This window comes from Acanthochromis polyacanthus, chromosome 6 (assembly GCF_021347895.1).
Source record: "Acanthochromis polyacanthus isolate Apoly-LR-REF ecotype Palm Island chromosome 6, KAUST_Apoly_ChrSc, whole genome shotgun sequence".
Classification (NCBI taxonomy): Eukaryota; Metazoa; Chordata; class Actinopteri; family Pomacentridae; genus Acanthochromis; species Acanthochromis polyacanthus.
Window position 1 is genome coordinate 42339656 of NC_067118.1, and position 26599 is coordinate 42366254.

At 39.3% G+C, this 26599-nt stretch overlaps 3 protein-coding genes across 3 annotated transcripts in view; all 3 read left to right on the forward strand.

The window, feature by feature from the left end:
• The window catches only part of ubr4 (ubiquitin protein ligase E3 component n-recognin 4), a 75559-nt gene extending 65483 nt beyond the window's left edge, over window positions 1-10076 (forward strand). Inside the window, exons 92-104 of the mRNA XM_051949010.1 lie at window positions 19-135; window positions 261-451; window positions 621-794; window positions 895-994; window positions 1089-1307; window positions 1393-1506; window positions 2828-2970; window positions 3070-3195; window positions 5395-5589; window positions 6479-6703; window positions 7664-7754; window positions 7879-8041; window positions 8965-10076. Of these exons, the coding sequence (XP_051804970.1) occupies window positions 19-135; window positions 261-451; window positions 621-794; window positions 895-994; window positions 1089-1307; window positions 1393-1506; window positions 2828-2970; window positions 3070-3195; window positions 5395-5589; window positions 6479-6703; window positions 7664-7754; window positions 7879-8041; window positions 8965-9029 (1923 nt within the window). The 3' untranslated portion in view covers window positions 9030-10076. The remainder of the gene's footprint in view (window positions 1-18; window positions 136-260; window positions 452-620; window positions 795-894; window positions 995-1088; window positions 1308-1392; window positions 1507-2827; window positions 2971-3069; window positions 3196-5394; window positions 5590-6478; window positions 6704-7663; window positions 7755-7878; window positions 8042-8964) is intronic.
• Window positions 10077-17749: 7673 nt separating this feature from the next.
• On the forward strand, window positions 17750-19115 carry LOC110970522 (transcription factor HES-5-like). The gene is made up of 2 exons (XM_022220811.2): window positions 17750-17885; window positions 17999-19115. The coding sequence occupies exons 1-2, from the start codon at window positions 17829-17831 to the stop codon at window positions 18434-18436; spliced, it is 495 nt and encodes a 164-aa protein (XP_022076503.1). The 5' UTR covers window positions 17750-17828; the 3' UTR covers window positions 18437-19115.
• Window positions 19116-25196: 6081 nt separating this feature from the next.
• Window positions 25197-26599, forward strand: part of her12 (hairy-related 12) — a 1917-nt gene continuing 514 nt past the window's right edge. Inside the window, 3 exon segments of the mRNA XM_022220814.2 lie at window positions 25197-25263; window positions 25266-25357; window positions 25434-26599. The exon segment at window positions 25434-26599 is cut by the window's right edge and continues 514 nt beyond it. Coding sequence (XP_022076506.2) covers window positions 25212-25263; window positions 25266-25357; window positions 25434-25769 — 480 coding nt within the window. The 5' untranslated portion in view covers window positions 25197-25211 and the 3' untranslated portion in view covers window positions 25770-26599.

A 26599-nucleotide genomic window follows, 5' to 3' on the forward strand; every position in this document is an offset into this window, starting at 1 on the left:
TTCTTCTTTTGCCTTTAGGCTTTGGTAGCAGAACAGGAGAGTAAGGACAGCGGTGGAGCCTCCATAGCAGAGCAAGTTCTGAGCATCATGGAGATCATTCTGGACGAAGCCAACGCTGAGATTTCAGAGGACAAGGTAAGAATCCAAGAAAGCAGGTTTCACCTTCTCAATAAAAACGGGTACTATAGTATTATCAGACCCTAAAAAACTATGTTCTTGTAATTATCTGATGTGAGTGTGGACTGGTTTGTGTCTTGCAGGGTAACCTTCTGCTCACAGGAGACAAAGACCAGCTGGTGATGCTGTTGGACCAGATCAACACCCCGTTTGTTCGCTCCAACCCCAGCGTGCTGCAGGGTCTGCTGCGCATCATCCCGTACCTGTCCTTTGGTGAACTGGAGAAGATGAGGATTCTAGTGGAGCGTTTCAAACCGTGCTGCAGCTTTGACAAGTGGGCACCACTCAGCTTTCCCTCACAAACATTCACATAAATAGAGCTTTTAAAGGAGATTATATTCTGATCTTTAAAAGTTTAAGTTAAGCTCCTCCAGAGAACCATCCTTCTTCAGACAGTGTTCAGGAAATGAAGCTCAAACTGACTTCTGCTTTTGTTCTTTCAGGTATGACGAGGAGCACAGCGCCGATGACAAAGTGTTTTTGGATTGCTTCTGTAAAATCGCTGCTGGAATCAAAAATAACAGTAACGGCCATCAGCTGAAAGACCTCATTCTGCAGAAAGGAATCACACAGAGCGCACTGGACTACATGAAGAAACATATCCCCAACGCCAAAAAGTAGGTCTCTCTCAGCTTCAGTCCATCAAAATCTTTTAAAAGTTAATTTAGCTGCCAGATTTTTTAAACTACGTTGTTGTTTTCTGAACTGTCTCATCAGTCTGGATGCAGATGTCTGGAAGAAGTTCCTCTCTCGGCCAGCTCTGCCTTTTATCCTCAGACTGCTGCGTGGTTTGGCTACCCAGCATCCCCCCACACAGGTGATAAATATCTTAAATTAAAGCCTCCCCTGTAGCCACCGAACGCGTAAAAACGTCAACACACCTAACTGGATGTCTTTCTCTGTTTGTCCAGGTGCTCATAGGCACAGATTCAATAACCAACTTGCACAAGCTGGAGCAGGTATCCAGTGACGAAGGCATCGGAACTCTGGCAGAGAACCTCCTGGAGGCGCTGAGGGAACACAGCGACGTGAACCTGAAGATTGAAGCAGCACGCAGAGAAACCAGAGCTGAGAAGAAGCGTATGGCGATGGCCATGAGGCAGAAGGCTCTGGGAACTCTGGGCATGACGGTAGTCTGCTTCCTTTTGGTATTTCTGATTTTATTTTCTCTCTGTTTGTGGAATGTTTTATTTAATCTTTGTGTTTGCCTTTCAGACCAATGAGAAGGGGCAGGTGGTGACGAAGACCTCACTGCTGAAGCAGATGGAGGAGCTGATAGAGGAGCCAGGCCTGACCTGCTGTATCTGTAGAGAAGGTTACAAATTCCAGGTACGACCACAAGTCCAGCAGTACCAGTTAATCATATATTTAAGAGGTGTGGTTTAAAAAATAAGACCTACAGGAGGTCCTCAGGTTACGATATCACACCAATGACGTTAAGTTGGAACTGGTTACGTGGAACTATTTGTTGAGCGGATGAATACGTTGCCACGTGGTGCTATAAGACAGCTTTCGTTCCATTTTCACCAGTTTTTGTCGTTTTCTGTCTTGTTTCTGTCATTTTGTGTCTTGTTTTTGTTGTTTTCATCCTTGTTTTGTTGTTTTGTATGTCGCTTTTGTCATTTTGTGTCTTGTTTTTGTTGTTTTGTGTCTTTTTGATGTTTTCTGTCTTGTTTTTGTCATTTTGTGTCGCTTTTGTCATTTTGTCTTGTTTTTCTCATTTTGTGTCTTGTTTTGTCATTTTGTGTCTTGTTTTTGTCATTTTGTGTGTTGCTTTTGTCATTTTGTGTCTTGTTTTGTCATTTTGTGTCTTGTTTTTGTTTTGTCTTTTTGATGTTTTCTGTCTTGTTTTTGTCATTTTGTGTGTTGCTTTTGTCATTTTGTGTCTTGTTTTTGTTGTTTTGTCTTGTTTTTGTTCTGTGTCTTGAATGTCATTTTGTGTCTTGTTTTTGTCGTTTTGTGTCTTGTTTTTTCATTTTGTGTCTTGTTTTTGTTGTTTTGTCTTTTGTCATTTTGTGTCTTGTTTTTGTCGTTTTGTCTTGTTTTGTCATTTTGTATCTTGTTTTTGTCGTTTTGTGTCTTGTTTTGTCATTTTGTGTCTTGTTTTTGTTGTTTTGTGTCTTTTTGTTTTCTGTCTTGTTTTTGTCATTTTGTATCTTGTTTATGTGATTTTGTATCTCGTTTTTGTCATTTTGTCTTGTTTTTGTTGTTTTGTGTCTTTCTGTTGTTTTCTGTCGTTTTTGTCATTTTGTGTCTTGTTTTTGTCATTTTGTGTCTTGTTTTTGTCTTGTTTTGTCATTTTGTGTCTTGTTTTGTCATTTTGTGATGTGCGGAACGGCATTGTTTACATTTGCGTTGGAGTTCCAACATACGTGGGGACACTCGACTTGTTATTGGGTAGATCAGTAGGAATGGAACTCCAGCTTAAGTCGAGGACCTTCTGTATATGAGAGTTTTTGTGCCAAGTTGGTTCTAGTTACTGTAGATGTTATTTCAAAAGCTTAGATGGTTCTAAGTGGTGAAGTTAAATAGGTCCAAGTATCAGATTAGTATTTATATGTAGAGAAACATGACTGAAACAATGAGGATGTTTTGGTTGCGCTCAACAAAAGTTCTGAATGATCACTTTACCTCTTGTCTCTCCCACTAGCCAACCAAAGTCCTGGGTATTTACACTTTCACCAAGCGGGTGGCCTTGGAAGACTTTGAAAACAAGCCTCGCAAGCAGCAGGGCTACAGCACTGTGTCGCACTTTAACATAGTCCACTACGACTGCCATCTGGCAGCTGTCAGGTAGCAGCACACACCATGCACGCTCATGCTGCCGTTTAAATCTCCGTATTTGCTCGTTCTATCGTGAGCTGCTTGTTTTTTTTACTTTCCTTTTATCAGGCTGGCTCGTGGGCGAGAGGAGTGGGACAGCGCTGCTCTTCAGAACGCCAACACCAAGTGCAATGGACTGCTTCCTGTGTGGGGCCCACATGTGCCAGAATCAGCTTTTGCTACGTGCTTAGCAAGGTAAGAACACGCATCAGCATAAAGCAAGCTAGAAAGCATGTTCTTTATGAGGACAAAGTCAGTCGTTCCTATTCGATGCCTTATTTTAATGTTACTGCATCATCGTTTTATGGTTTTATACTCCCCAAGTTGTTTTGTTTTAGCATGCTGATGGAAAGCTCTTTGGTCTTCTTTTATAACACTTTTCAAAGTCACAACTTGGTGACAAAAACGTCAAATTTTCAGCTTCCTTAAAATAATCTGTGAACAAGCCACTCTTATGTAAAATATTCCCAGGAATTCAATTCTGCAATACAAAATACAAAATCTCTAATCATTTAACTGCTATACTGCTGTACTTACTAGGGGTGTAACGGTACACTAAAATGTAATTTCGGTTCGGTTCAGTTTCCTAGAGTATTCGGTTCGGTTAATTTTCGGTACAAAAAAGGCAGAAAAAGAACGTGAATAAGAACGTAGTCCCGTGGCAGTAAAAACTCCAGTGCCATGTGTTATTGCTTTGGCCCGGTCAGGGTCGCGTGTTAGAGTTTTTTTTAAAGCAGACGTTATCGGTGTTTGCACCAAGCTGGTTTTCTTTCTCGTTGATGTAACATTTACTGTCGGGTGATGCCGTTTTAAGTGCGTTAACATATTAGACGTGTTTCCTGTAGCATACCCGATCTCCGTGGAACAGTGCCGACACACAACTTTGGTTTTATCCACTTGTCTTTGTCCATTGGTAACTGTAAAAGGAAAACCAAAATGTTCCCAAACAGGAGAGCGTAGTGAGCTGGGAGGGTCTTCCAGCTCAGGTTTGATAGTGGAAGAAGTGGTGTCCGACCAAGAAGTGGTGTCCGACACTCTAAAGCGTCCGTGTGAAAATGCGTTAAGGACTTTAGTTCCCGACGGAGCGCTTAGATCACTCTAGTCATAAATTTGAAGAAAAAAAAAATTAGGGCTGGACCCGAATATCCGGATATTCGTTCGCTACGGGACTATATTAATTTGGTATCCGAATAACCCCCCCCAACCCCCCTTCGGACGTTACCAGGCAGAAAGAATATGCTGCGTTACTGTCTTCCCTCCGCCTTCGGCCCACATCAGCACTTATCGGCTCATCTCATCATGTGATCACATAAACATATACACATATGTCTATAACATATGTGTATATGTCGGACGTTACGGGGCGGAACGAATATTCGGATATTCGTCTTTAATAGGGCCCGAATATTCGGAGGCCAGAAACCACTCTTCGGGCCAGCCCTAAAAATAATATGAAATATGAACTGAAACGGTGCACGAGTGGACCGAACCGAACATGCCGTACCAAAACGGTTGAATACAACCACGTGAACCGTTACACCCCTAGTACTTACTGCTGTAATCTCGCTAAAAACTGCCTATAGAATCACTAAAATCTGCTGCAAAAAAAATTCCCATCTGTTTCTGGTTAAAGATATGTCTATACATGTGCTACCATCATGTAACGAATGTTGCTTTAAAACTGAAGGAGTAGGATTTTTTGCAACATCGTATCATTTTTTCACACGTCATAAATTTAAGGGGTATGGGTAGAGAAACATGAATTTTTCTTAACTACAGTTAGATATTGCTTATTCTAAGGTACCCTAGAATTGCATGGGACCAACTGATTATTATGGTATGCAATTTATGAACACAACTTTTATAGCACCACCACCATAGTAAAATGAAAAGCAAATCTTACCCAAGCATAAAATTTTGCCAACGAAATTGTCACACAACTTTTGGTCAAGTAATCGTGAAGGATGAAGTCTCTGCTGCCTGAAAAGCTTGAAATTCAAGCTGTAACTGAAGAATACAATATATACATTGGGGGAAAAAGCTTAGTTTATATCCCAGAACATGTATTCACCTTTTCATTGCTTGAAGAAATCACACACTGAAAATATATTGTCACAGAAAAACACCGATTTCAGGGGTATTTTAAGCGTTTAACACCAAAAAACAACGACTTGCTGTATACTTAGCCACTTTTTAGTCCTAAAATCTGAAAGAGCAGGTAGTTTTACCCCTGAATACAACCCAAAACATTAAGAAATACCATTTTTTCATTATGAAATCATTTTTTCACACATTTGTCACAAAGTTTTGACTCTGACTTTGAACCTTCTCTTATGTTTTGAAGTGCTCTATAAATACATTAGATTGATTGATTGATTTCTCTCTTCCTCGCAGGCACAACACATATCTTCAGGAGTGCACGGGCCAGCGGGAGCCCACCTACCAGCTCAACATCCACGACACCAAACTGCTGTTCCTTCGCTTCGCCACCGAGCAGTCCTTCAGCGTGGACACGGGAGGCGGAGGCCGAGAGAGCAACATCCACCTCATCCCCTACATCATCCACACTGTGCTCTACGTCCTCAACACGTATGTACATGTGGTGTCTGACAGCACGGATCATTTAACACACGTTCAGCCTGCATCCACATCAAGCAGCTGGATGTAGGACGAGTAGAAAGGTGCAGGGATGAAAACAGCAGGGTGTCCAACATGAGGCCCGCGGTCCAAAAGTGGTCCTCCAGAGGGTGCAATCCGGCCCTCAAAGTGTAAAAATTACAGAGAAGACATGAACTGCAGATTGTTAATTAGTAAAACTATAAATTTAAAATCATTTCTGGACTATAAGTTGTTTGGATCATAAAGTAAAATAATAGATTGTACTTTTTTTTGTCATTTTCTGTGTAATTTTTGTAATATTTTGTCTTGTTTTTGTTGGTTTTTTTGTCTTTTTGTTGTCTGACTTTTGTCATTTTGTTTCTGGTTTTTGTTGTTTCCTTTTTGTCTCACTTTTGTTTTTTGTCTTATTTTTGTCATTTTATGTTTTGCTTTATTTGTTCTTTAATGCGTCGTTTTTGTTTTTGTGTCTCGCTTACATTTGTCAATTTTTTGTCACTTTGTAGCATTTTGGTCAAGATTTGTGTCTCTTTTGTTTTGTGTCGTTTGTGTCATATTTTGTCATTTTTTTCTCATTTTTGTCATTTTATGTTTCATTTTTATAATGTTTTGTCTCACTTTTGGTAGGTTTTTTATCTTAACTTGTCATTTTGATCACAAAGTAAAATCCTGTATCGTTCAGTTCTAGATACCTGCGATTAAAATATGGAGTTGTCTTTTATTTTTATCAGTTATCATGCTGTGATTTTACTGGTCCCACTTGAGATCAAACTGGGCTGAATGTGGAACCTGAACTACAATGAGTTTGACACCTCCGCTGAACAGTTTCATCTAATTCACTTTCCGCTTTCTGTCACTGAAGTACGAGGGCAACTTCCCGAGAAGAGAAGAACCTGCAGAGTTTCCAGGAACATCCGTGTGAGAAGTGGGTGGAGAGCTCCTACGACGTGGAAGGACCGCACTACTTCACCATCCTGGCCATGCACATCATGCCGCCTGAGCGATGGAGGACTTCACGGCTGTACTTCCTACGAAGACTCCTGGTCACCACACACACCCGCAAAGTCTCAGCCGTCTGCACAAACAAGTACGGCCCTCATTCTGCTCATGTGTCTTTTGCAACTTCACTGTTCATTTGTAGATTATTATTTCGTTGTGATTTAGCCTCGTGTCATCGTGCAGGTCAAATTGACCCTTTTTAAAGTTTGAAAATGTGTGAAAAAAATTGTCCACATTCACATTTTTGGGAAATTTTTAAACATTTTTTGGTGGGAAAAACAAATGCTGAAAAAACATGCACAAAAAAAGATTTTTTTTTCACTGATGTATGTGTAATCACTTTAGATATTTTTAGGATTTTTTTGGAAGATTTTTACTCATTTTTTGAATTTATTTACAATAATTTTCTTGCCAAATTTGGTTGGATTTTTAAAAAAATAGAACTTAATGGGATTTTTTAAGGAATTTTTGGAGTTTTCTTCCTGAAGGTTTTGCAAAGTTAGTTTGAAAATGTGAAGGAAAAATATTTTCACAGTGAAACTTCTGATGTCCACATTTTCAACATTTTTGAGAAATTTTTGAAGATTTTTTTGGTGTAAAAAAAGAAATGTCAAAAAATGTTTAAGAACATTGACATAAAAATCAATGTTGTGAATGAAAGAAAATATTAGAAGTTTTACTGATATATATGTCATCACTTCAGATTTTTTTGGGAAGATTTTTACTCATTTTTTGGAATTATTTACAAGAAGTTTCTTGCCAAATCTGAATGTTGTTTTTTGTTAAAAAAAAAAAAAAAGACTTAAGGAATTATTGGAATTTTCTTCTTGAAGGTTTTGCAAATTTATCAGAAATTTGGGGAATTCTTTTTTTTTGAATTTTTGAATTTTTGTCTGACAAGGAAGTTGTGAGGACAGCAGGAGGGTTAATAGATTGTTTACTTAAAGCACTTTTAAGCTGATAAAGAAGCTCTTCATGCTATGTAATTTACTTGTAAATATTGTAGTTGAGCTTCAGTCTTCATCCTCTGTGCTTCTCTGATTTCCAGGCTCACAGATAAAACACCAAAGGAATATGCAGTCTATCGCTCACCTCTTCTCTTCTGGGGCCTGGTGGATCTGGTCTATGACATGTTCAGGGTAAATGTGTTGAATTCTGAAATGTTTCTGAGTTTAGCTGAAACTTTCTGAGCGGTGTTGGTTTTGTCGTACAGACGTTAACTGACCTCGGTGTCTTCTCCTGCCCTCCACTCGTTCCTTACAGAAGGTTCCCACCAGCAACACAGAGGGGGGCTGGTCCTTCTCGCTGGCAGAATATGTCCGTCACAACGACATGCCCATCTACGAGGCCTCAGAGCGAGTCCTCAGGGCCTTCCAGGATGAGCTCATGCCCGCCGAGTCCTTGTCAGAGTTCTTTGATGTTGTAGGTCAGTATGGAAACACTCCTGATTAAAGATGGACAGACTGTTGTGCTGGAGACTAGAATTAACATCATGAAATAGGGGTAGACTGTTGTGGCTGATATTTGCCGTTTTTTCCGATTGTTGGCATCTGTTCCACCAAGACTGTTCATTCCCTGACCTTACATTGAGCACAGGCGTGTGTTTTACATGTGTACGTTATGTACGGATACCAAATCACGTGAAGGATCGCAATCAGCTGATGTAGTGTTCACTGGTTGTCATGGTTACAGTTACATCTTGCCGCTATCTGGCAATGATACAGAAATCTTTAATCCGTGGATCCAGACTATAATGACAAAAACGAGACACGAAACGACAAAAACGAGACACGATATGACAATAAAAGACCGGGAACAACGAGAACGGGGCACAAGACGACAAAAACGAGATCAAGAACGACAAAAATGAGACACAAGTGAGATACAAGACAACAAAAACGAGACACGGAATGACAAACAAGATCCAGAACAACAAAAATGAGACCCAAAAAGACAAAAACGAGAACCCAAGATGACGAAAGTGAGATCAGAACGACAAAAACGATACACAAAATGAGACACAACATGACAAAAACAAGACCGGGAACAATGAAAACGGGGCACGAGACAACAAAAATGAGAAACAAAACGACAAAAATGAGACACGAAATGACAAAAACAAGACCGGGAACAACAAAAACGGGGCACAAGACAACAAAAATGAGACACAGAACAACAAAAGTGAGACACAAAAAGACAAAAATGAGACAAATCTTTAACGACTATAATAAACATCTGCCCAGAATGACCCGTATCAGTGGATCTGTCAGCTGATGGTTGAAGCTCTTCTCACATAGTTTAAGTTCTCAGCTGTGATTGGGGCTGAACGTTTCCCCGTTTCTCTTCCAGGTCTCCTCTCTGAGATCCCAGACCCAGACCTCTTCCTGCAGGACTTGTTGAACTCTTTGCCCTGATGGCCGACCTCAGACCCCTCCAGCACACAGCAGATACCGCTGGGACACCCACCAACCCATTTAAAAACAAAAAAAATTACTCTTTTTACACACCGATACAGAGTACACACCAAGAATATACACCACGCTTCCTCCGCTGCTCCCACCCCCCCATCAGACATCCTCAGACGAACTCTGAGCAGAAACTGTGTGTAGTAAAAAAAGAAAAAAAAACCCATCCAACAACATGTGTGTAACGTTAAAACACGGAGCTGGTAGAGGCTGGGGAGGACACGCTGAGACAGAACCCACGCTTCAGATTCAGTCTGAGAGCAGGTTATTGGTGTTTGAACTCGTGGATTCTGTTTTGGGGTGGTCGTGTTTCTGGCTTTAAACCCTCCCCACACGTTAAGGTAACTGAAATGTTTTGGGATTTGACCCTCCTCATATTAAGAGTGGCATTGATTTATTTTTCCTTTCTGTTTGTTGGCTTTCGGTTTGTTTTTTTTAACGTCACATGGTTGAGAGTGAACCTGTCCGGGCTTCCTGCTGTTTGTCTCCATGTAAGTGGAATTAGAGTGACGGACAGGAGGAGCTTTATTTAGCGTGTAAAGGTTTCTTTTATCGAACGGTGACGAGTTTTTGTTTTCTTTTCCTTCATGAAGCTCTGCCTCGGTGACAAAGGAAACTCTGGACTTGTTGCACTGAAACATCCGACTCGTCTAAATTATTAATAAAGCAGACCTGCGTTACGTCCTCACACACCTCTTTCTTCGACTAATGGTTGGGTCATTCGGTTTTCTTCCCCGGCAGCCTCTCTGCTCTTAGGTTTTTTGGTTTCACTCGTGTCGATTCCCACAACAGATTTCTGGAAGCTTCACCTCGGCCGCCGACCGACTCCTGGACTTCCAGCGTCTTCGTACTCGAGAGCTGAATGCATGGTGTGGAGTTCACCCAGTTTATTGTTGATTCGCCTATTTCCCGCTGCTACGATGTTTAACTGTTGCTGAATGTCTGCTTTTTGAATTTAGCCTATGATTAATAAAGCCGTAATAATTCCAAATGTGACCCGGGGTAACCTCTTCTGTTTACGACTTCCTCCTGTGTCCACATTAATCCTGTAAGACCCAGATATAGGGGAAAAAATGAGCAAAAAATAATATGATAAAGCCCAAATACAGAAGAAAAAAACTAAAATATAATAAAGCCCAAATATAGAAAAAAAACCTAAAATATAATAAAGCCCAAATATAGAAAAAAAGCAATAAGTAAATATAGTAAAGCCCAAATATAGAAAAAATAGCAAAAAATAAATAACTAAAATATATTAAAGCCCAAATATAAAAAAGCAATAAATAAATAAATGTAGTAAAGCCCAAATATAGGGAAAAAAGCCAAAATATAATAAAGCACAAATATAGGAAAAAAGCAATAAATAAATAAATGTAGTAAAGCCCAAATATAGAAAAAAAACTAAAATATAATAAAGCCCAAATATAGAAAAAAGCAATAAGTAAGTAAATGTAGTAAAGCCTAAATATAGAAAAAATAGCAAAAAATAAATAACTAAAATATATTAAAGCCCAAATATAGAAATAAATAAATAAATAAATAAATGTTGTAAATCCCAAATATAGAAAAAAACTAAAATATAATAAAGCCCAAATATAGTAAAAAAGCAATACGTAACTAAAATATATTAAAGCCCAAATATAGAAAAAAGCAATAAGTAAATGTAGCAAAGCCAAAATATAGAAAAAAATTGCAAAAAATAAAACTACAATATATTGAAGCCCAAATATAGAAAAAAACTCAAATATTATAAAGCCCAAATATAGAAAAAAAACTCAAATATTATAAAGCCCAAATATAGAAAAAAAACTCAAATATTATAAAGCCCAAATATAGAAAAAAAAAGCAATAAGTAAATAACTAAAATATATTAAAGCCCAAATATAGACAAAAATAGCAAAATAACTAAAATATAATAAAGCCAAAATATAGAAAAAAGCAATAAGTAAATGTAGTAAAACCCAAATATAGAAAAAATAGAGCAATAAAGTGCAGAAAATTATATATGCATATATATATATATATATATATATATATATATATATATATATATATATATATATATGTATACATATATATATAAAGAAAAACTGAGTTTTTTACAGGTTTAAAACCACTTGTTTCTTTTAATAAAGTTTAAATGTCTTATGGAGAGACAGAACAAATAGATGAGTACAGAAGCTGGCAGCAGCTTTTTAAAAAAATATTGAATTGAGGTCAGATTTCTGTTTAACATATTTTCCCTGGAATATAAGAGAAAAATGCAGCTAAAACTACAACAACGTCCTTATGCTGAACTGTAAGTTTTTAATTTGTCTTAATGCGTTTGGCTTTATATGAACTGAATGAAGGCAGAAACCAATCTTTATTCAGTGTAAACATGAGCAAACGTGTTTTACAATGGGTTTAAATTCTGTTAAATCATAAAATGTCCTCCTTTAAGCCAGGAACAGTGCTGCTCAAACCACCACTCCTCATTTTTTTCATCTCAGAACAGACGGCATTCTGAGAATAAACCCGCGATTTATGGTTAAAAACTGTTGAAAAGTGCAGGTCTGTCATTGAGTACGTTTGTTTGTTTGTTGTTTCTTTGGTGATTATATCATTGCACATGAATGTATTTTTAAATGTTTGAGGAAAATTAACACCTGAGGGAAAATCTGGAAACATTTTGGAGCAATTTCAGTCTAAACTTTCACAAGTAACGCTAAAAAATAAAAAGATTGAATCGTGTGGATCATATCTGAGATGCTGTGTAGCGGCCACTAGAGGGCGACATTCATTCAGGCACAAACAGGAGAACTGCAGCTTCTCATGTTCATTGATAGAAATTTATAAAAATTGATAGAAATGTAAACTATAAGAGCAGCATATTCAGTTTATTATTTTATTCTAAACTGAACATGTTGCTCTTATAGTTTACATTTTGAAATGTCTGCTCAGAACAACCTCTTAATGTTAGAAAAACATTTCCACCTCTGTTCTTAAAGGATCAAACAAATTTTATTTCAAATTGCACATAAAGGCACGTATCACCTCTTTCACTTATGGCTTGTTATCCAGCAACACATTTTACACAACAACAAAAAAATAATAGAATGTCTTCAAAACATTTACTAAAAGTATGCATGAGCATAAACACTTCCCTTTTACACAAAGGAATACAGCTTCAGTTTCACAAAACTTTCATAACGTGGTCTTTATGTGACCAGATTTAGGAACTACGACAGTTTAAGGCAAAGAAATGCACATTTTAAGGGCCCTGTTTGGACCAATAAGATCACAGTAGACGGTCATAGATGATGGAGAGAAAACCCCCATCTTTCACCCTGATAGAAAACATTTCCTCTCCATCTGAAGATGTGGAGCTGCTTCCCATAGAAAGTCCAACATGTTTGATGTCGTTTCTTTGAGGGTCTGCTGGTCACTGGCAGCACAGCGGAGCGACGTCCTCAGCAGGAGAAGGGAACAACCTCATGGCCTCTCTGGAGGACCTGGTGTAGCCGTTGTGGAAGATGAAGGCCTTCCTCAGCATGAAGAAGGACACCGTCTTGTCCCACATGTCCGTTCCAGACGTCCCGGCGTTGAGCTGAGTCTCCAGCGTGGAGCGGATCCTCTCTGCTCCGTCTGAGCACTTCCTCTCCAGGATCATCATCTTACACATCCTAAGGAGGAGGAAACCATGGAGAAACATCAGATGAAAGCCAGAAGGAATGGAACATGTTCTCCTTTACACGTGGAACCACTCAGGTTTAATGATTCACTTCTTAGATTTTTGTTTCTGAGGTTTCTGCTGCTGCCCAAAACCAAAACTTTGATGCAAGTTTGACATGAAGAAAGTCAAGAATCTTCTGAAAAAGTTGGACAACTTTCTAAACTAGATCTGTGCAGTGGAGAATTCAAAAATCCATCCATCCATCCATCCATCCATCCATCCATGACCCTGAACTCTAAGTAAATGTAATCTACTTAAACCACAGTGATTTTGGATGAAATGATGATGATGGTGATGGTGAGTGTTTCTTCCTCTTACATGGTGTGTTGGTCCCTCATGGTTCCTGCTGGTAGTCGGGCCCTCTGTGAGCGTCGGGGGTTCCAGAGGTTTTTCTGATTTCCCCCTCAGACAACTCCTGGTTTATATACTCATACCAACGTTCCCATCCGCTCATCGCCAACCTTGGTTCTCACAGCTTTGGGCCAATCACGGAGTGGCGTTACGACAATAGGATGCTGAATGAATCAGGGGTACAATGGAGGCCCCCGGTCCAAACAAACAGGTGGGAGGGGCCCTTCTTCTAGCCTCAGCTAATGCTCCACAAACGATGGGAGATCTCCTCCTTATTGTGAGGGCTGGGGGTGATCTGTGGTGGGAAAACATCTGCCTGAGGACGGAGCAGAAAGAGTCCAACTATTCATCCATGTGGGACTCAGAGGTGTTCAGTAATCTGATGGAATGTGAGTCTGGAGTGGTGCAGAATAATGAGCATTATGGTGCAAAAATGGACTTTATGTGCAATATTTTACACTGCATCGCTGCTTACTGCGCTGCTGATGCTCCTCTTTATGTCTGTTGTTGAATGTGTGTGAGAGAACGACAGAAAGAAGGTGTGAAAATAAGAGTATTTAGTAGAAGTGGTGTCCAACATGTGGCCCAAAAAACACAAGTGACACAAAAAGGAAACACAAAACAACAAAACTGAGAATTAAAAGGACAAAAACATGAAACAAAGCAAAAAAAAGACCAAAAAATCGACAAAAAAGTTACAGAGCGACAAAAAAACAACAAAACATTCAGTCACAGCCATCTGGAACTGACATTAACTGCAGATTGTAAATTAGTAAAACTATAAATTTAAAATCATTTCTAGACCATGACAAGTTGTTTGGATCAGAAAGTAAAATACTAGATTGTTCTTTTGTAGTTTTGTGCCTCATTTTTGTGATATTTTGTCTTTTTTTTGTCTGTCTTTTGTCATTTGTCTGTTTTTGTTTCTCATTTTTGTCATTTTGTGTTTCACTTTATTCGTTGTTTTGTGTGTCGTTTGTTTGTTTGTTTTGTCTCACTTGTGTTCTTTGTCTATTTTTTTTGTTTCTTGCTGTTGTCATTTTTGGTTTTGTGTCATTTGTGTAACTTTTTGTCTCATTTTTGTTGTTTGTTCAGTTTTTGGTCGCTTTTTAACTTTTTTTGTCTAATTGTTTGTTTCTTTTTTGTTTTGTTCTGAGTCGTTTGTCTAATTATTTGTCGTTTTTGTAATATTTTGCCTTGTTTTTGAAGTTTTTTGTCTGACTTTTGTCATTAGTCTCATGTTTTTGTCATTTTGCGTTTCCTTTTTGTCTCACTTGTGGGTTCTTTTGTCATTTTTTGTCTCATTTTTGTGATATTCTGTCTTGTTTTTGTTGTTTTTTTGCCTATTTAAAGTTAAATCCTCTGTGGTTCAGTTCCAGGTGACTAAATGTTGTGTTCCTTTGTAGACACTCTGTGATCTGGAAGTTGTAATGTGGAAATGATAAACTGAGGATGAATGTTGATGAAACTGAACTTATTTTTCTTCATAAATTTCAGATTGTTCATGATGCTTTGTAAAAAAAAGATAATTCTTTAAATGTGAACACTTTCAGAATAAACCTTTTGCACTAAAACAGAGGAAGCATTCAGAGTTGTGGTTATTTCTAGGTTATCATGCTGTGGTTTTACTGGTCCGGATCACTGGAGATCAAACTGGGCTGAATGTTAAACCTGGACTAAGACCCCTGCTCTATTAAAACCTTAAAATGTGACTCAGTTTTCACTTCTTCAGCTGTTTTCTACTCTCACTGAATGATATTTGTTCCCTTTCCCTTCACAAACCGTGAAAACAAACTTCTCCAAACTACAGAGAAAGCTTCCCACCCTTCAGACGCACACACTCCCCATTCTTCTTCTTCTTCTTCTTTAACTTTCTGTCTCTATTTGAGCCTCCTCCATTCTCACGGTGAGCGTCTCCCATGCTTGATTGGCCGACAATAGCGACCGATCCATCCAGATGGTGTGCCTGGAAGCTCTGTTGACAGGCCCGGGTGTGTGTGTGTGTGTGTGTGTGTGTGTGTGTGTGTGTGTGTGTGTGTGTGAGGGGGTTGGTCAGTCCATCTTTGTTGGATGGGGCACACTTCCTTTGTGCAGCCGGCCTCAGAGTCATTAACAGTGAAGTGTGGGAAGCCGAGGAGCACAGCGGCTCCCACGTTCCACCCAGGCAGGAAGGGAGCGTGTGACCGAGACGTGGCCAGCGGCAGGCTGCTCAGCCAGCTGTGTGTGTGTGTGTGTGTGTGTGGCAGGGAGAGTGAATGAGAGTGTGTCTGTCTGCATGAGGGACTGAAGTTCTCCTGATGTGTGATGAAGAACTGATCAACACGGTTCACATGAAGTTCATCAGAGTGAAGAATGGAACAGAATAGAATCTGATCATTAGAAGATTGCCTGCTGATTAAACCGCTGTACATCCAGGACATTTTACATTCTAAATGTTCATTATTACATCCGTAAATTCATCTGCACCTGTTTGTCATTTGCACATTTCTGTATCACTCTTGTATATTCTTGTGTATTTTGTTCATTTTTCTTTCTATGTTATATTTTACTCATTCTTATTTTATTTTATTTTAGCTCATTTTACTTTATTTTAGCTAATCTTGTCTTGTTTTTTATTTTATCGGAGCTAATCTTATCTTATTTTTGTTTTATTTTAACTTATCTTAAATTATTTAAATTGATTTTGTTTTATTTTAGATTGTCTTACTTTGTTTTATTTTAGTTAATCTCGTCTTAATTCATTTTATTTTAGCTTATCCTATTTTATTTTATTTTAGCTTATCTTATTTTATTTTCGCTAATCTTTTCTTATTTTATAATATTTTAGCTCATTTTATTTTATTTTAATCTTTTCTTATCTTTTTTATTTTAACTTTTCTTATTTTATTTTAGCAAATCATATTTTATTTTATTTTAGCTAATCTTATCTTATTTTATTTTACCTAATCTTATCTTTTCTCTTTTAAGCTCAATGACACCTGAATTAGAAAAAAACACAGAAAACCTGCCTCTCCGGAGCTACATATGTAAGAAGGTTCAATCAATATTTATTTATGTATTTATTTAACTTTTAGCGGTCCTGGCCAAGAGGCAGGTAAAACTGAAAGTGATGTCAGAAAAACCTGTTGTTCCTTTACATCTATCTGTATATTTCAGTTTATCTATCTTTATATTGTTATTTAACTTCACATTTATTGTATTTTTATCCTCATTCGTAGTGTATAAACACATACATGTTTAGAACGCTGTCTGTGCTGTTATCGCTGCCTTAGCACCGTTTTATTGCCCTTAATGCTGTTTAATGCAGAAATGTGTCATTGCACTGCACTTTTATTCTGACTAGATCCTAAACTGCATTTTCTTGTCTCAGTACAAGAAGATAATCTGATATAATGTTCCGTCTGTGTGCAATAGCAGTATTTTCTTATGGAATCAGTCACCATTTACAGCAGGAGTCCCAGGAGAACAACAGGTTATAATAGGGCCTTTATTCACACTTTTCTTTTTTATGAAAACAATCATTTATTAATTAAAAAAAGACCGGATATCACTAAAATGTCAACTATGATACAAAAACGTCCCCCAATTATATATAGACCCGCCCAGAATGACAAGAAAATGAAGCATTATTATGGAAAATTAGTCCTAAATAACATGAAATTAGTCCTAAATAACATGAAATTAGTCCTAAATGACTTGAAAATGATCCCTAAGACACAAAAATGATCCAAAATGATGAGAAACGATCCAAGCTGACGCAAAACTTGTTGAAAATGACAAAACATTTGTCCAATATTACTCAAAATTTGTCCAGGTCAATGTATAACTGAGGGACTTCTGAAGTCCATGGGATATGTAAAAAAAAAAAAAAAAAGTTTTTCTGTTCATTATGATCACATCTTTACAAATTCCATCATTATTTATTATGGAAACAGTCACTTGTTAATAAAAAATGACTGGATATCACTAAAATGTCAAATAAATAACGTCTGAATTTAACACCAACCACCTTCTAATGCGTTAAACAATAATAAAATGAGTTGATTCATAAATAGTTTGTTCTTTTTATTCGGATAATTGGGCCTTTCATCACACTTTCCTTTTCTCTGTTGAACCTTCGTCTACGGGTTTTATTTGGCTCTTTTTCTTCTGAGACGTCTCAACTGTTGCTCCAGGAGGACATTCTGCCGTGGGGGTGGGGGTGGAAGTGGCTGCTGCTGCCCTATCTGCCCCCTGGCCCTCTCTAACACCCACGTGTGCCCGGTGGCGGAGGCACTTTGTCTTCAATTACGTGGCGGTGGAGATGACATGAGACAGCGGCATGCTTCCCTCTGGGGTCACCACTTTCCCATATCAGCACAAGCAGCGGGTCGGCCTCCCCCGTCTCCCCCGCCTCCCCCCCGGCCCTCTCTCTTTCTCTGGACGTCTATTCCTCCACCTGCTCCCCGGAGACACACTCATTGTCCCCACGGCTATAAACACTTCATTGAGCATGTGGCAGCCCTGCGTTCCTCAAAGCCCTTCCCAGCGCTCCCATTGGCCGGCGGACTGTGAGAAACTCCAACAAGCCGAACACTCACACATTCATATGGAGATTTGGGTGTATAAATACAGGCTGGAGGCAGAGGAGAAGCTCAGATTAGACTGCAGACCAACAGTGCAGGAACTGTGACTCTTCAGCGATGGCTCCCACTGTGTTTGGACCAGCAAGCAAGGAACAGCTGACTCCTGCTCATAAGGTAGATACCATTCTCTATGAAACAGCTGAGCTCTCTTTAAGTCTGTTGAAGCACAGTTAACCTAACAGCAGCGTTCAAGTGGACTAAATGTTCCTTCTTCTTCTCTCCTTCAGCTGAGGAAGCCCATGGTGGAGAAGCTGCGCAGAGATCGCATCAACACCAGCATCGAGCAGCTCAAGTCCCTGCTGGGTCCCGAGTTCCTCCGGCAGCAGCCCGACTCCAAGCAGGAGAAGGCCGACATCCTGGAGATGGCCGTGGCCTACCTGAGGGGCTGGCAGCAGCAGAAGCAGCAGCAGCAGGCCGGCCTCACCTCCAGCCCGATGACGGCCGGCGACGGCTACTCCCACTGCGTCCAGGAGGCCGTCAGCTTCCTGTCCCACTGCCAGGTCCAGACCCAGGCCCACCGGCTGCTGCTCAGCCACTTCCAGGGTCTGCAGACGTCCAGCAGGACCGGCCAGAGCCCCGGCAGCCCTCCTGGATCTCCCCTCCACCGGGGCGGCTCCAGTAAGGGTGGAAACCAGGCCAGCTGTGCCCTGTGGAGGCCCTGGTAGGACCTGGTGGGACCTCCACCCTGAGAGAAAACTACGTCTGTGAAGGTCATGGACAGAAAGTTGAAGACTCATGAAGTCTGTTTGCTTTTGCTCCTGGAGGAGAATCGATGTTTGAGTGTTTGACGTTGTTCCTGTGGAAGGACTGAAGAGATTCAGGTTTTACTGAATAGAAACAGTGTGTTTGAACATTTTATTTCTACAGTTTTTACTCTGTGTTTGTGTTCATTGTTCCTTTTTGGGAAACTGACTCTGTTTGTTTTGCAAACATCTCTGTGTTATTTTAACCACATTGGTTTAAATCTGTCTGATTGATTGATGTGTTCACGTTTATCTCTGATACTGAGTATCACTGACTGATTGGTTTCATCAGTTTGCTGCTGGTGAATCAGAAATGAGACCTACAAGGATCCTATGGATCCACCTTCACTGTAAATCTTATGATTATCCTTTTATGATTCCACCTTTATGATGACTGTGTGTGAAGGCGTGTTACTGATCTGTAGCTGCTTCCTGTCATGTTCATTATGGATGTTTTCATCTTCTGTTTACTGCCTTTTATAAAGGTGTTTTCTGTTGATCTTTGCTATAAAGAACCTGTCGTGTTGCTTCCTTGAGAAGTTTGAAAATATGAGAAAAAATAAATGAAAAACTTCTTGTGAAGTTTTGCAAACATGAACAACCTGCTGTTTCTGCTTTTTTCAGGGAATCTACACAAAGTTCAGTTGTGAGTTCTTACATGTTTAGAAGTTCAGCCCAACACGCTTAAATTCAACCACAAAAGAAAGTTCTCACCTGATAAACTTTAATACTTAAGAGAAAATAGGAATCAGGTCAGGTTCCCACAGAGATCTGTTTGAATAATTAGAACTCTTTTCTGGTTTGTCAGGTCAGTGTCTTCCACTCTGCAGCGTCATTTTGTCTTTTAATTATCCACTGATCCAAAAATTATTCCAAAAATCAGTGAATCACTTGAACTAAATGCTGCAAAGAATCAAAGAAAATCTACAGACTGCACATAAAACTCCAATTGAAAGCATGTTTTCACCATTTAAAGAGTAATATTGGTTAAATTTGCAGGATTCATTCCACAAAGTGGCCCTAAACTGCAGACAGCATAATAATATCTGTATGTATTTAACCTTGGTCCGTGTTTCAAGACGGGTTGGGTGGGTAGCTGACATCGACCCCTTGCACCAAAATCCAGTGAATTTTGCTGGATTTTGGTTGATTTTTATGTGAATGTTCTTACAGAAAATATTAGAAGTTTTACTGATAAATATGGAATCACTTCAGATATTTTTAGGATTTTTTGGAATATTTTTACTCTTTTTAAAAAAAATATTTACAAGATTTTTCTTGCCAAATTTGGGGGATTTTTTTTTAAAAAAAATAAAACTTTTAAGGTAAACTTTTAGGGAATTATTGAAATTTTCTTCCTGAAGGTTTTACAAATTCTCTGAAATTTGGGGAATGTTTTTTGGCTGAATTTTTAAAAAAAAATTTCAGACGAGGAAACAATATTTTTTGGTGCCTGTAAATGAAGACAACAGGAGGGTTCACTGTACATAAAACAGGCTGAAATGAAATAATAACTGCTGCTGTTGGCAAAGGCTGTAAATATAATGTTGCTTCAGTAAATGAGCTTCAGACTAAACGATCCTCATTCAGGGATTAAACTAGAGGTAGTTTTGAATCCATCTTCTGCTGTCTCACACTATTTCTTCCTGATTTCCCACAGGGATCATTAACGTTTCATCTGATCTGACCTCGCCGGTGAACAGGTGGTTTTTTAAAACATGAAAACGTGTCGCTATAGTTCCGCCCTGCAGCTCACACGTCTCCCTCCTCTCCGTTGCGGTGGTCCCGGTATGTTGTCTAGTGCCTGAATTATGTCTCAAGTGCCACAAAAGTCTTTCACAACTATTTGTGTGTGCAGAAGTTGTGGAGAATGTGGCATGCCTGGGACTTTCTCAGGGTCTAGTGTGCCAGGCCAGATGGTCTGCCTCCCCTTCCCCCCTTCAAACAGGAGATCAAACACCGTAGCTAATGTGATGTGTAACAAGACACACTTCCATTGTCCCCGTCTCTGGGCCGCTGAATGGGCGCAGAGTGTGGGAAACGGGAGATACCACACTCACAGAGAGATGGCTGACGGGAAGCAGCTCCACGTCGCCGCAGGTCTGAGCGATGGCCGAGGCTTTATGGCAGGAATTCAGAGCTCTCAGGCTGATGGTGGGAGGAGAACTCGTCTTCCCACACACTTGTAGACAAAGACCCCCAGCAGCAGCGTTAGAGCACAAACAGAGGAGGTCCAAACTCACACGAACACAAGGAGGACGGATAAGAAAGGCAGAGGATAGAAGAGATGCAGACATCATGCAAAATCAGAGAAATACAGGAAGATATGAGTCTGGATCAGGAGAGTCAAACCCATCTTAGTCCAGGTTCCACATTCAGTCCAGTTTGATCTCCACAGAACCACAGCATAATAACCTACAAATAACCACAACTCCTGATTGTTCCTTTGTTTTAGTGCAAAAAAGTAAATTCTGAAAATGTTCACATTAAAGGAATTATCTTTTAACAAAGCATCATGAACAACCTGAAATTTATGAAGGAAAATAAATTAAATTTCATCAGCATTCAGCCTCAGTTTATCATTTCCACATTACAACTTCCAGATCACAGAGTGTCTACAAAGGAACACAACATTTAGTCACGTGGAGCTGAACCACAGAGGATTTTACTGCATGATCAAAATGACAAAAGTCACTTAAAAAAGGCAAGAAAACAACAAAAACAAGACAAATTCTTACAAAAACGAGACAAACGACACGAAACAAAACAAGCAAGACAAAAAATGACCAAAAAAACCCAGAAATGAGACAAAAAGGAAATAAAAAACAACAAAAATGGGAATTAAAATGACAAAAACATGAGATGAATGACAAAAATCAAACAAAAAACAAGAAAAAATAGACAAAATATTACAAACATGAGACAAACGACACAAAGCAAAACAAAAAATTAGACAAATTAGCCACAAAGCAACAAAAAATGGACACAAAGAAGACAAAAAATGACAAAAACAAGAAACAAAATGACAAAAAAAGACAAATAAACAACAAAAACAGACAAAATTTTACAAAAATGAGACAAACGACACCAAAAGAACAATCTAGTATTTTACTTTCTGATCCAAACAACTTGTCATGGTCTAGAAATTATTTTTAAATTTATAGTTTTACTAATTTACAATCTGCAGTTCATGTCTTCTCTGTAATTTTTACACTTTGAGGACCGGATTGGACCCTCTGGAGGACCACTGTTGGACCACGGGCCTCATGTTGGAGACCCCTGGTTTAAAATAAAGAATAAAAGTGGTGGAAGAGGACAGACTGGAATCAGGTGCTGGTTAATTAAATCTCCCACCTGTTGCTTTTCTCCCTTTCAGCTCTTCTCTCTGACTGAGAAATGCAGCTGATTAATTCCAGGTTTGAACACATGCGACCTGCGTGCAGCACAGGCACAGTTAAAGCGCAACAAACGATCTGTTGAGCTCCTACTGATGCACAGCGTGGTGTTTTCTCTGAGTTTATTGTTTCTTTAATTAAGAACAAACAATGGCAGGAGTGCATTTGATGCAGATGTGTTCTCTAAGAAAGAGAAGGAGGAGTAAATGCCCAGTTAATGCACAATTCTGATCAATGGAGAGCCACAGGAGGAGAAATGGTCGAAAACAAGACAGAGATATGATGGTTTATCCATGAGGGTTAAGATGCTAAATGAACTCCTGCAGGAGACGATGATGGAAAAGACACTTCTGAGTCCCTTTCACTCACATTTCCCAGAATTTCTGCCTATTTTTGTGTCTGAACTCAGTTATTTGTGGTGCAACTAGCTCACATTCTAGCATTCAGTTCCATATTAGTCACTGAGTTCTGCCTTTAATCACCAGTTCTTGTCTCATTTCCCCCTGAGGGTCTGCAGAGCTCTGCTGTAGATGAACTGTGTCAAATTAGTGTCCAGTTAATGGCATTATGAGCGGCTGGCGGCGTGCCCCGAGGGCCTCCGTCGCTGGCTGGCCCCAGATGTGAAGCCGGCCTTGTGGGTCCAGTGTGAGTAGCCCAGCCTCCTCGGTTTCCCACCAGCCCCCAACATCAGGGTAAATGAGCTACAAAAGCCCCGCCGCTCCTCCGTGCTCCATTGGGAATGTTAATTGATCTTTTGTTGCGGGGCAAACAGAAACTCTGTGTCCCGGCCCATCTGGGAAAAATCAAGTCAACCGGCTTCACTGCTCGACTCAGAGGAGTCTGTGGGGCTTCGGTCGGTGTTGACTCGTTTAATTTTGAGCCACAATGAGTAAAAGAGGGTCTAAAAGTCTGAAGTGAGATGAAATGGCACAATGGAAGTGCTACTGAAGCAAAACAAATGGAAGAGAGCATCAGCAGCAGTAGAAGGTGCATGAAAAGCGAAGAACATATGATGAGGTGATTCATTTACAGCAGGAGAGTCAAACCCATCTTACGTAGTTCAGGTTCCGTCTCCAGTGGACCGGACCAGTAAAACCACACCATAATAACCTGCAAATAACCACAAGTCCTAATGTTTCCTCTGTATTAGTGCAAAAAATGTTCATTCTGAAAATGTTCAGATTTAATGAATTATCTTTCTACAAAACATCATGAACAACCTGAAATTTATGAAGAAAATTAATTCAGTTCCATCAACATTCATCCTCAGTTTATCATTTCCACATCACAACTTCCAGATCACAGAGTGTCTACAAAGGAACACAACATTTAGTCACCTGGAACTGAACCACAGAGGATTTTACTGCATGATCAAAATGACAAAAGACAGACAAAAACGAGACAAAATTTTACAAAAATGACACACAACCAACAAGAACGAGAAACAAAGCGACAAAAAATGAGACAAAAATGCTACAAAGCGACAAAAAATGAAAATAAAAATGAAACACAAAACAACAAATAAAGCAAAAACACTAAATGACAAAAAAACACAAGCGAGACAAAAAGGAAACAAAACGACACAAAGCAGAAACAAAACGACTAAAAACATGACAGGAAGGACGAAGGTCAGACAAAAAAACAACCAAAACAAGACAAAATATTACAAAAATGAGACACAAAATGACAAAAATGAGACAAATGACATGAAATAAAATAAGTAAAAAGAAAAATTTTACAAAAATGAGACATAACACGACAAATGAACAATCTAGTATTTTACTTTCTGATCCAAACAACTTGTCTTGGTCTAGAAATGATTTTAAATTTATAGTTTTACTAATTTACAATCTGCAGTTAATGTCTTCTCTGTAATTTTTACACTTTGAGGGCCGGATTGGACCCTCTGGAGGACCACTTTTGGCCCACGGGCCTCATGTTGGACACCCCTGAACGATACCTGGAGGTTAATGCATGAAAAGCTACAAATCACCAATGCTGGAGGTAATAAAACAGGACAGGAAATATCAGGTTTGAGAAATGTGGATGTTTTAGTGTCACATAAAATAGAAAGCATCACACATTTCTGTATCCAGACCAGGGGTGTCCAACATGAGGCCCGTGGTCCAAAAGTGGTCCTCCAGAGGTTCCAATCCCTCAAAGGGTAAAAATTACAGAGAAGACATTAACTGTAGATTGTAAATTAGTAAAACTATAAATTTAAAATCATTTCTAGACCATGACAAGTTGTTTGGATCATAAAATAAAATACTACATTGTTCTTTAGTCATTTTGTTTCTCATTTTTCTAATATTTTGTCTGACTTTTGTCGTTTGTCTCACATTTTTGTCGCTTTGTGTTTCCTTTTCGTCTCGCTTGTGGTTTTTTTGTCATTTTTTGTTTTGTTTGTGTCCATTTTTTGTCACGTTGTAACTTTTTTGTCACGTTTTTTTCTCTTTTTTGTGTTGTTTGGTGTCGTTTGTCTCATTTTTGTCATTTTGTGTCTCATTTTTGTAATATTTTGTCTTATTTTTGTTGGGTTTTTTTGTCTAACTTTTGCTGTTTTGATCATAAAGTAAATCCTCCATGGTTCAGGTCCAGGTGACTAAATGTTGTGTTCCTTTGTAGACACTCTGTGATCTGGAAGTTGTAATGTGGAAATGATAAACTGAGGATGAATGTTCATGAAACTGAACTTATTTTTCTTAAGACGTTTCAGGTTGTTCGTGATGTTTTGTAGAAAGATAATTCATAAATCGTGAAGATTTTCAGAATTTACTTTTTAGAACTAAAACAGAGGAACCATTAGGATTTGTGGTTATTTATCGGTTATCATGCTGTGATTTTACTGGTTTTACTGGTTTTACTGGAGATCAGACTGGGCTGAATGTGGAACCTGGACTAAGATGAATTCTAATCTCCTGGCTTAAACACTGTTGAACCAACCTGTATCCTTCTTTAAACAACATTTTCATGTCTAAATTGCTCTTTGCAGGAAGGAAGTTTTCCCTGCAGACACAATAGGGGCTCAGCTTATACTGTTTTATTGCTGTTTTCTCCTCTGAAAGATGCTCAGTTTCATCACTTCCCTTCATTCTGTTTAGAATCAGATCCTGTCAGTCTGAGATAAACCGTCAGATGAGCGCCTGATAAAGTGTTAATTACCTGTTGCTTATCTTGGGAACCCTGCCAGCCTCAGATCCACGCTCTGTGAGTTATTGACGTGTCCTCATTGTTGCTCTGGGAATCCCACTGGTCGGAGTGTGGGAACCCCAGCCCTGCCTCAGCCACAGGGCTTTGTTATGCTAATCTCTGGGTATAAAATGAGGAGCAGCTCCTCCAGAGACATCAGAGCTAACACTGCTGTCCAGAAGAAGACATGGCTCCCTGCTCCAGCAGCTACTCCTCCCTGCACCACATGAGGATCTCTGAGAAGGACAACATCAAAGTGAGTAACGTGGGCGATGATGTGTCTGAGAGTTCCCTGGAATCATGATCTGACCTTTCTGTCTCCTCTCCTTCAGCTGAGGAAGCCCATCGTGGAGAAAATGCGCAGAGATCGCATCAACAGCTGCATCGAGCAGCTCAAACTCATCCTGGAGAAAGAGTTCCACAAGCAGGAGCCCAACTCCAAGCTGGAGAAAGCCGACATCCTGGAGATGACCGTGAACTTCCTGAGGCAGCAGCTGCAGGCGGGCGTCTGTCAGGACAACCAGGGCTTCTCCCACTGCTGGAGGGACTCCATGCGGTTCCTCTCCGGCTCCGAGGCCTCGGTTCCTCCTCTGCAGGGCCTCCAGAAGCTGCAGCAGGTCCAGAGATCCAGCAGCTCCAGCAGAGGCCCAGTGTGGAGGCCCTGGTAGAGACTAGCCGCCCTGAGACCTGAGGGGTTCCTGTTCCCCTCACTGTGTAGGAAATCTGTTTCCATCCTGCTCTTCTCCAGCAGGTCTCCTTACCGTCTCATCACATTGATGGACAAAGTCGAAGAGAAGACTCTCACTCACTGAAGATGCTTTGACTCCCAGTGTTTCCTTTAACCCTCCTGTCATCCTGCGGGTCAGACTGACCCGTTTTAAAGTTTGAAAATGTACGAAAAAAATTTTCACAGTGAAACCACATTTTCAACATTTTTGGGAAATTTTTGGTGGAAAAAATGTTCAAAAATGTTTCTTAAGAACATTCACAAAAAATGCTTCTTAAAATATCAGAAGTTTTACTGGTATATATGTAATCACTTTAGATATTTTTAGGATTTATTCGGAAGATTTTTACTCATTCTTTGAAAATATTTATAAGAATTTTCTTACTGAATTTGGGAGATTTTTTAAAATAAAATTTTTAAGGGAAAATTTTCAGGAATTATTGAAATTTTCTTCCTGAAAGTTTTTGCAAATTTTCAGAAATTTGGTGGGAGGTTTTTGCTGGATTTTTGGATTTCATACTGACCCATTTTAAAGTTTGAACATGTAGGGGAAAAAATTATTCAATGAAACTTCTGATGTCCACATTTTCAACATTTTTGGTAAAGAAAACAACAAAAACATGAGACAGATGACAAAAAGACAAAAAAAACACAAGACAAAAGATGACAAAAATAAAACAAAATGACAAAACATGAGAGAACTGACAAAAGCCAGCCAAAAAAAAACAACAAAAAAGAGACACAAAATGACAAAAATCAGACAAATGACAC

Excerpts from the sequence above, each read along its gene's own strand:
- LOC110970522 (XM_022220811.2), top strand. The coding sequence starts at position 17,829 with ATGGCTCCCACTGTGTTTGGACCAGCAAGCAAGGAACAGCTGACTCCT. Across the intron at positions 17,886-17,998 it reads AGCTGACTCCTGCTCATAAG|CTGAGGAAGCCCATGGTGGA; the intron begins GTAGATACCATT and ends TCTCTCCTTCAG.